Consider the following 10,413-nt stretch of genomic DNA (forward strand, 5'->3'; position numbering starts at 1 on the left):
AGAAACTGCTTCACCACATTAACCTAACTGAATTAAGGAGAGCTAGAGGGAGGCCAGATTGTGCAGGCCCAGAGCAGACATTAATCAGGCTATCAGATATCGGGGCAGCTGTGCCCATGGCTGGAAGGTTGCTGGTTCAAATCCCGTGGCCAGCAGAGGAATCCTACTCCGTTGGGCCCCGGAGCAAAGCCTTTAACCCCACTTGCTCCAGGGGCACCGTATAAATGGCTGACCCTGCGCTCTGACCCCAAGCTTCTCTCTTCCTGTCTGTGCGTCTCATGGAGAACAAGCTGGGGTACGCGAAAAGACAAATTCCTAATGCAAGAAATTGTATATGGCTAATAAAGTGATCTTATCTTATCTCGGTGTTAACACCCCAACACTTTCCAATAGTGTCATGGGATTGCTAATGACCAGAGCAGTCAAGACCTCACTTTCAACATCTCATCCAAAGGAAAGCAGCTGCACAGCACAGTGTCCCTTATTGTCATACTGGGGCACTGGTTTGGAAATTCTGGCCCAGAGGAAAGAGTGCCACCTACTGGTCCACCAGCATCACTTACAGCAGCAACCTGGTTGTCCTTGGAGGTCTCTCATCCCAATACTGACACTGCCAGCGTTGCAGAGCCTCCGACACCTGGCTAGTGCAGGCGACAAGACAAGAACTCACCGCCACATGTGATGTAGGAAGCATCACAGAGATCAACCAATCTCATTACAAGAGCACAGACGGATGTGGTGAGATTCTTACAAGAGCTTAAAAACTCAGAAGAAAATATCATGTTTTCACATAGTTAAGCAGGCAAAATGCAACTGAATATTTGATCTATAGCTTTGCACAAAGATGGATACCCATAAATGTAACGTATAAATGTTTTCTATATCAGTAAAACGCAACTGACATTCCCAGCGCTCTCACTGTTGCCTTGTCAGTTGACATGAGTCCATCACAAGGCACACACACCTAGGGACAGTTTCCCCCAGACGCCAATTAACTTCTCAGTATGATTCTGGACTGTGGGAGGAAACCCACGTGAACATGAGAAGACCATACAGACACCACCCCAGGTCCGGAATTGAACCCTGGGACCCCAGCACTGAGAGGTTGCAATGTTAACCACTGCACCACATATAAAATCTATTACACCAAAAATACATATGATTGTAAAAATCCGGACACATCCCCAACAACCGGATCAACAGCAGCATCGTTAACAACTTCCCGGTCTCTTGATAACCGGTGTGCCTCAATCCTTCAAAGAAGACCAATTAACTAGCATTAGTGGGCACTTGTCCTAATCCAAATGAATCGGGAGCCGAGAAAATAGTCGCCCGGAATATCCTGACCAGTCGCTGCCCCGGCAACATTAAACAGCTCCTGGTTCACAGCAGAAATCCGGCAGATCCTAGATGCCGTGGTGCCCAGCACATGCAAATGAAACTAATTTCCAGGCAACGAAAAGTCTTGCAACGGCTATGGCATCTCTAGACTCTCTTCTTGTTCTGCTGAGTAGCTCACAATAATCCATTACGTTTCACGATTAAAAAAATGCATTGTGTGAAACCGACCTTTTTTTTTACTAATTTACTGCTACTATCGAAGAGGACCTTGGGAAGTCGCGGCCTAGAGCAGCTCCGTGATCAGTATTTTTCTTTTCATAAAATCTGTGGTTTCATCCGTGTACCACAATTGGTGCTATGCTATTTCTGTTAACGAGCTCCAAGTGGAACTAGCTACAAAGTTTCGCAAGTTAGCGTTAACTCGATTCAGACGAGCTGTCCATATCATCAAACACCTTAGTTATTGCCTCAATCTAGTAAGTTTACAAACAAAAATGCAAAATAAACAACTTATAAAACGTTTTTTAGAGAAACAATTGCGCCGTCCACGGGAGAAAATCAGTTCTCTCCAGCTAGCCCAAGGCGTGATACACTTATGACACTCCAGGAATAATTTAAGAAATACAAGTAACACAAGTGTGCCAGAATCACTAAGGCCTGGCTTGATCTCGAGAAAAATAACCCCTCATTCATCCAGTGCAACTACCGGCTCGCTGCGATAATGCTCACTGTAAACAGCAAAGCAGAACCGGCGAGGGCTTCTCATTCAAAGCTCCCCATCACTTTAACGAGCTTGCGAAGACACGCACGGATCTGCGGAAACCTTCTCAAAACTTACGTGAAAACGAAGAATAAAGTAGTGGAGCCCACGAGAAGAGTAGCTGCAGTAGACACCGGGATGTATTTGGTGGGTTTAAATCTCTTTGCAGTGCTGTTGGGCATTCTGTAGTTTCCACATTCCTTAATTATTTATTCCAATCGGAGACGCAAATACGGAGATCCAATGCGATGTCTGCAGACGGGGCTATTTAGGCAAACCCGTCTCCCCCCCCCCTTCCTGCTGCTAATGTAAAATACACACTCAGATCCAAAGATAGACAGAAATACGGCTCCCCACACCAGCACAAGCCTGAAAATCCCTCCCTTGTGATCCAGCCCACCGCTGAGGTCAGAACACCGCTGTAAGGTGGAGCTTTCACGTAGAAAAGGGCGTCTGAGACCACGGCCACAGATCTTCACATTAGCATACATAATATATGCCGCTGCCTTGCGAGAGCTGTATCCGTCTTTGTGAAGATTTCGTGGCGGTGCCCGGCTTTGCATCGGAAAGTGCATGACATTTAAATCGAGCAGACTCACGTGGTGCCGCGTTACACGCTCAACGCTGTGCGTCTGCATCAGCCTTCTCCTGCTGATGGTATTATTAAAAGTGTGTGTGTGTGTGCTTTTAAAGCCCCGTCGGAGATCAGTTTTCAAGTATAAACCTTGGTCTTGAGACTATTTAAGTATAAAATGACAAGTGTCTTACGGTTATATCATTGTTTCCTCTCACTTGGCATGACTTACCGCGTTGTGCTGTGCTTCCTAGCACTCCATGCCCATATTTAAACATTGTACATCTAAGAAAAAAAACTTTCACCTGTCATTTTTAAGAGTTGACATATCGTTAGAAATATTCCCGATATTCTATAAGCTCACGGTGTCGCTCTTTGTAACCGCGAGGAAAAATCACCCTTCTTTATTTATTATCAAAGCTGAATGAGCATATTTGATAGATTGTGTCAAACACGTAGCAAACCGCACTAAAGATATATGAAGATGTTCGAGCTCATACAGTACGTTCCCTCGGTCCATTGTATGCCTCATGCGCCCCCTAGCGTTCAAAATGAAAATAACAATAGTAATTGAATTCGCGGAAAGTCTAAAAGCTACTGCTGAGCAACATATTTGAACTAAAGATGAATGTTTTATTTAGTTATAGAAGAGTTAAAAGTCACAGTAAAGTAACACGTAAGAAACACCCACTGACCTGATACAGCGGAGTCCTGTCCAATAAACAAGCAGCATTACAAAATGATGTCATACACAACCAAAAACATTAAAATAAGTCTTTTTTGAATATGAGGTGTGTAGGTTAAGCATTTAAGCGAAAATAAACACGTTTCGACGATTACCAAAGACAATGTTTTGTCCTAGTGCAGTGATAATTCCTGATGGTCCCGCAGACTGTTAGGTCTTATAGGCAACCAACTGGTCAATTCTTGGAAAACAGTGGTAATACAGATTAGTATTAATACAATTAGGTGAACCTTTTAATGACCTGATTGTAATAAGAGTCCAGGGTGGAAAGGAAACCAGGGGCCAAAAGATATGTGTACATAGATGCTGTTACAGATACGTGGAGGGAGAGAGGCGTGTGGCATTTGATCATATAGTCTGAGAGATATGTGCATTCTTAAACTGTCCAGTGGAAAGAAAATAGACGAGGATTTGGAAAATGGCTAAACTCGTGAATCCAAGGGTATACACACTGGTGACTTGTGTAAGACTGATTGTGTAGTTCTAATACCTGGTGTCAGCCTCTCTCGTGTCTTGAGTAGTAACTGAATAGAAGGAAAATTGTGGCAGGTTCACGTTATAGTGAAGAGTTTAACAGAAAATGTGGCTCTTCTGTCTCGGTTATTCTATGTCTAAATCGCATCCTTAAAAACCTATGACAGGTTTTTCACCACAATCTGACTGCAGAATAAAACATCTTTTGTATAGAAAATACCTAGACTGTTACGAATTCTCAGTATCAAAACCATCTTTCATTCTTTTAACGCCACCCATTTCGCGTTTCGTATTTCTGTATGTTTGTCCGAAGCGGGCACATGTATTGCAACCCGGTTTTCTATTTCCTAAGACGTTGTGCGAGTTCATGTCTTGGTTTCGATTATTCTGAGGATTAGGGTGTAGGTTTGTTACCGGGCTTTCCTCCTCTCACTTATTTCATCACCTGTTTGCGCTCAGTGGACCCGAGCCGGTTTATCCTCAGCTAGTCAGTCTGTTCCTTTGTTGCTACAGTGCATCAGGTTTCGATCTCGACAGCAGTCTGGCGTCTTCGCCATTTGTTTTTAGACCTGCGGCCGGGTTGTGTCGGACAGCATGTCGTTTAGGAGGGCTGTCAGGCTGGTGTGCGGGCTCGCTGGCGGGTCAGCGGTGCTGGTAGCGGTGGCAGCGGCGGCGGATGCCCGGGGGACTTTCGGGGACGCGGGATCCCGGGAGAGCCCCAGAAAGTGGACGAGCTTGGCAGTGCTTCAAGCTGCTCAGACCTGGACGTCAGGGAACCAACACACCGTGCCGCCGAGTGGAAACGCCTGGGACCATAACTGGGATAAGTGCGTCCTTTCTTTTTTTAAAGCGCCGAGTTACCATTGCCGGCTCACGTTTAGTCGAATTGAGGGGTTATAACGTTTGAAAGGCTTCTGCAGACATGATGTAAATTATGGCCAAGCTCTAAGAAGTCTCACCGTCTTTAACTAGAGTTTAATGAAGACAGAAAGAAGTATAAAAACAAAGTTAAAACATGGAACTTCTTATTGTTTAAACAAACGTTTGACTGCGGTGCGCAAGTTGAAAGTACTTCCTACATTTGAAACACTAGCGGTATTGAAACCGAAAGAAGCACATCATTAAAATCACAATTTCTTATTAACCACATACACATCACATGAGGACAAATTCACATTTACAACGGTAACCTGCCGAGAGCGTCCGTTTACTGGAGCAATCTTGAGTGAGCTACTTTGCTCTAGGATACAACATCACCTTCATCCTGGACTTGAACCCGTGTTGCTCCGGTCGGGAGTCCAGGGCCCTAATCAAAACTGCATGGTGACACCCTAAAATCTAATGAGTACCAGCGACTGGAATCGATCCCACATGGGGCATACATCCACTGGGACTTATACCCAAGCCCAAGGCCTTCCAGCTCCTTGGTCTAATCTTTTTTTAATCTTTAATCGTGGATGTCTCTAGCTAGGAAAAATATAGAAAAATCACGTTACATAGAAAACGGAGAAAGCAATGGAAAATACTTCTAAAAGAGCCATGTGTGGCAGTGGAATTATCCACAGAATCTTGTTTTTTTTCTCTGCTGATCTGGAGTTTAAATGCCAGATTGAAGGCCAGAAGCGGAGTTTGTTCAGACTCAGTGGTCAGCTTTGCTGCCTGGCAGTGCCCTGGGGGTTCAGTCCTGGACCTGGGGCACTATCTGTGTGGAGTTTGTATGTTAATAATAATAATAATAATAATAATAATAATAATAATTGCTTACACCTATATAGCGCTTTTTCTGGACACTCCACTCAAAGCGCTTTACAGGTAATGGGGACTCCCCTCCACCACCACCAATGTGCAGCATCCACCTGGATGATGCGACGGCAGCCATAGTGCGCCAGAACGCTCACCACACACCAGCTCTCAGTGGGGAGGAGAGCAGAGTAATGAAGCCAATTCACATGTTCTCCCACAGTCCAGAAACATGCTGGTTAATTGGCTCCAGGGACGTCCGGCCCTAGGTCTGTCTGTGTCTGTGTGTGCCTTCTGATGGACTGGCGTCCCATCCAGGGAGTATCTCGCCCTGTGCCTGTTGCATGCTGGGATAGGCTCTGCCCCCCCGCAGTCCTGAGCTGGAGGAAGCGCTGAGAACATGGGTGGAGTGAGTGTCTTCCAAGCGACTGCTGTGTAATTCCTGCTGCTAAAATGGGTGTTTTCTTTTGTGTGTCCGCTACCAGGCGTGAGCCCCTCTCCCTCGTGAACACGAGGAAGAAAGAGGAGAAGCAAGGCAGCAGCGGGGACCTGTCCGCAGAGCTGGACAGCAACAAGCCCAAGGCCACGCGCCACATCCTGCTGATCCGCCACTCGCAGTACAACCTGAACGGCAGCGGGGACAAGGAGAGGACTCTGACGGCTCTGGGTACGCTGACTGGCGGCTTTCTCTCTCCCAGCTGAGCTCCGAGCGGCTGGTGGGCGTGATCCGGCCACCCCGGGCCGAACTGCTTTTCCGATTGCGGGTCACATGGGAGCCGGAGCCTGTCCCAGCAAGCAGTGGGCCAAGGCAGGGCACACCCTGGGCAGGACGCCATCTGTCACAGGGCAGCCTCGGACACAGACACGCACACAGAGCCAATATTCCCAGAAGCCGATTAACGTACCGGTGTGTTTTCGGACAGTGGGAGGAAACCCACACTAACACAGAAAATACCTACAAACTCCATGCTGTGAGCACTCCAGGTCTGGAATGGAACCAGGGGCCCCAGCACTATGAGGTAGCAAGGCTGGCCCCAGCACCACCATACCACCCCATACTGGTGTGTTGTGGTCCGGGGGAATAGCGCCACCTACTGGCATACCTACACCTCCTATAACCACAACCTGGTTTTCCTTGGATGTTCAAAATGTCGAGACTGACGTGCCTCACCCTTGCTGGGACTTGATGAGACATGTCTTGAAAAAGAAGCTTTGTTACATTACATTATTACACTACATTTGTTATGCTTAAGCCCGGCATGCCTTTTGCAAGACTAAAAACAAAAGCAATAGAATTTTGAGAGTTCAAATGTGTGCAGTTTAATCCTCTAATTTACAACTATGAACACTAGTTTCTGCTGATGAATTTGGCTTTCCAGAATTGGGGGTATAAGTCCTTGTAACAGAGTGAACTGCATGGTAATAAAGGGAGAATATACAGTATGTTTTTTACCATCCTGTATTCTAATCGGACTGTGCAGGTAGACAGCAGGCAGAATTGACTGGGCAGCGTTTGGCCGAACTGGGTCTGAAGTACGACGTCCTCATCCACTCTACCATGATGCGAGCCACAGAGACCGCTCAGATTATCAGCAAGTACCTCCCAGGTCTGCACACCTCTCACACTGGTATCCACTGAAAAGTACCTGTGACGTTGTCCTGAAGTCGCTCTATATACCCTTTTCTCTTATATGAATAATGAATACATTTTATAAACATATAAACATAAGGCAAACCTCACATTAACCCCAATCCGGTGCGGTGGCTCTGTGGTTAAGGATCTGTGCCTGTGGCTAGAAGGTTGTCGGTTTGTATCCCATGGCCAGCAGAGGAATCCCACTCCGTTGGGCCCCTGAGCAAGGCCCTGAACCCCAGCTGCTCCCAGGTGCGCTGTATAAATGACTGACCCTGCACTGTGACACCCCAGCTGCTCTCCTTGTCTGTGTGTCTCATGGAGAGCAAGCTGGGGTATGCGAAAAGACAGATTTCTTATACAAGAAAATGTATATGGCTAATAAAGTCATCTTATCTCTCTTATCTTATTCCAATCTAAACCCTAACGCAATCCCTACCCCAGCCCTAGGCTTAATCTAATTCCAAGGAAACTCCTTACCTTTTTTCAACCTTATCTGTGCCTATTCCTCCTGCAAAGCAAATCTCATCCCCAACACAGGTGAATTTCAATGCTGCAACCTAGTAATGGCTTGTCTACCTTGTTCAGGGGTTGAGAAGGTCAGCTGTGATCTGCTTCGGGAAGGGGCTCCTATCGAGCCAGTGCCTCCAGTCGGTCACTGGAAGCCTGAAGCTGTGGTAAGCACCCCCCCAATTAACTAATTCCTTACGTTTCTATAGCTCTTTTCCGGAGACTCCACTCAAAGCACTTTAGAGATAATGGGCTTCACCACCACCAGTGTGTAGCCCCCACCTGGATGACACGACAGCAGGCAAAGTGCTCCAGTACGCTCATCTACACCAGCTATCAGCAGGCAGGAGAGCACAGTAATGAAGCTAATTCATAGATGGACATTATTAGGGAGGCCATGATCGGTAAAGGCCAGGGGGAAATGTGGCCTGGACACAATTCTGCTGCTCTGGTTGCTGAGGAAAGAGATGTCAAGCTCCTTTTCAGTGCACAGTCATCATTCGTTGCTTGCTTGTGCCAACAGCTAGACAGCTACTGAGTTTTACTTCAAGTCTGTCTCAGAGTGCAGTTGGACCGTATCGTGCAATCTTTTCTTTAGGAATGGTCCGCTTTTATATCAGGTATTTAAAATGTTACATATAATGTTTAAAATGTACTGTATAAGGTCATCACACTACAAAAATCTTCATGTTTATTCCCCAGTAGTGTTATTAGGATTCACAGCAGGTATTTAGTCTCCACAGCTTGTCCACTGAAAGCTGTTGAACTTTTCAGAATTTCATACATTTACCAGAATCTACAGTAAATGGTCCACTTTAATCAACATAAGCTCTAACTTGATAACAGCAGCTATCAAACTCGAACATCACAGGGTCTCTCATCTGACCCCGTTCTGAATTTTGCAGAAAATGCGGTTCACTTGTTTGATTTCTGACTCGCCTCTTTAACCTGCTCCACTGATCTTAGCAGTATCACGAAGACGGAGCCCGGATAGAGGCAGCCTTTCGACGGTACATCCATCGCGCCGACGCCAAGCAGAAGGAGGATAGCTACGAGATCATCGTGTGCCACGCCAACGTCATCCGGTACTTTGTGTGTAGGTGCGTAACTGCTTCCGAGCTCAGAGACAGCCGAGGCCAAACTAGGGCAAAGATGAAAGGGTGTTAAAATGTTTCTTAGAAGCTGAGCAGCTGTCGCTGATTTAAAGTGGGTCATTTGTGGGTCTATATCCTTTTTTTTGAACTAATATTTTCAATTTCATGTTTCTACCAAAGATTCAAATTATTCTTTGGTAGCATTTTGAATATGTTAGAATTGCTCTTTCTTAGTCTCTGGTTTGAAATTCTTCAAGGATCCAATCCCCTTTGGAACTAGTTTCTTAAGGACACTTAACCAAGCACATCATTTTACTTTCCATTTCTATTTGACTTATTTTTCAGGGGAAGTCTGTAAGAAAGTGTGCATATTGTTATTAGCCATGTCATTGAGACATGAGGATTATTACAGAGACTATAAAAGAGGTATTTGTCACAGCATCACCTCCTACTTTACTTAGCTGTAGCAGAATCACTGAAGAGCACCTCTCCATCAGAGGTGCTGTTTTTTTTTTACATAGGGATGCTATAGAATTACTTTCCTTACTGCTAGGACACCCCTCTGTCGTTATTTTTTTTTTTTAAATCCAACAGATATTCACCTTGATTAAATGAAGGCCCAGCCCTAAGTCATGGCATAGGCCTGGCTTCGCGGCCCCTCTCCTTTCAGCGCGTGTCGCGGTCCGTTCTCAGCTGCAGACGCCCCGGCGTGCCGCTGTCCTAACGAGTTGTGTATTCCAGGGCTCTGCAGTTCCCCCCCGAGGGCTGGCTGAGGATGGGACTGAACAACGGTAGCATCACCTGGCTCACCATCCGGCCGAGCGGCAGAGTGGCCCTGCGGACGCTGGGGGACTCGGGGTTCATGCCTCCAGACAAACTAACTCGCTCCTGACACCAACAGCCCCCCCCAGAACATCAAACCTCGCCAGCTCTCTTCTGCGTCCATTCAGCGTTCGACCGAATAGGAAGCTTTAGCGCCTGAGCGTAGTGTCTTCTCTACTGTCAATTCTCCCACAGTGTCTTGGAAGATTTTGTGTAAATCTGCACAATTTTTTTTTTGGATGATCCCTGTAGTGTATTTTGACATCTACAAAAAAGGACAACCGTCTGATACTATTTGTCTATTAACTCCGTTTTCTACAATATGATACGATGGACAGTACGCTTGCATACCTTGATCACGAGAGGCCATTGTATACAAGCGGGACAGAGCAAGCGGCTGCAAGGGATGGAGAACTGCTCTCTCTAAGATGGGTATCAGTACTATAATAGAAGAAAAAATCTTTTGAGGTATATTTTGAAAAGAAGACAACCCAGAGCTATTAAAATTCACATCGCCTAACCCTTTTATATCTTCCAGAATGAGCACAAAGTAAAATAGAAACTGCCTGGAGAGGTGTTTGCTGCAGTATGTTGGATGTTAGCACCCTTTTTTCTGGAATGTTTTAGCACAATAAAATTTGATGCATTTCCTCCCTTGCTTTATTAATGTTATGTTTCTGAAAAAGGGTACTAAAGCTGAAATCCATCAGGAGTTATTTA

The 10,413-nt window shown here is 45.9% G+C and overlaps 2 protein-coding genes across 3 annotated transcripts in view; one reads left to right on the forward strand and one right to left on the reverse strand.

Moving 5' to 3' along the window:
• Positions 1–2,732, reverse strand: part of zdhhc8b (zinc finger DHHC-type palmitoyltransferase 8b) — a 77,765-nt gene extending 75,033 nt beyond the window's left edge. The window contains exon 1 of the mRNA XM_015365931.2: positions 2,180–2,732. Within this exon, the coding sequence (XP_015221417.1) occupies positions 2,180–2,283 (104 nt within the window). The 5' untranslated portion in view covers positions 2,284–2,732. The remainder of the gene's footprint in view (positions 1–2,179) is intronic.
• A 1,470-nt stretch (positions 2,733–4,202) lies between these two features.
• Positions 4,203–10,344, forward strand: pgam5 (PGAM family member 5, serine/threonine protein phosphatase, mitochondrial). 2 transcript variants are annotated; one of them, XM_006640123.3, is made up of 6 exons: positions 4,203–4,721; positions 6,120–6,301; positions 7,116–7,241; positions 7,856–7,944; positions 8,744–8,877; positions 9,613–10,344. In XM_006640123.3, exons 1-6 carry the CDS (start codon positions 4,489–4,491, stop codon positions 9,761–9,763), a joined length of 915 nt encoding a protein of 304 aa, XP_006640186.2. In that variant the 5' UTR covers positions 4,203–4,488; the 3' UTR covers positions 9,764–10,344. The 2 variants fall into 2 exon arrangements, with proteins under 2 accessions (XP_006640186.2, XP_006640187.2); XM_006640124.3 differs by having other exon boundaries at positions 8,747–8,877.
• Positions 10,345–10,413: the final 69 nt, after the last annotated feature.

This window comes from Lepisosteus oculatus, chromosome 22, assembly GCF_040954835.1.
Source record: "Lepisosteus oculatus isolate fLepOcu1 chromosome 22, fLepOcu1.hap2, whole genome shotgun sequence".
NCBI classification, from domain to species: Eukaryota; Metazoa; Chordata; class Actinopteri; order Semionotiformes; family Lepisosteidae; genus Lepisosteus; species Lepisosteus oculatus.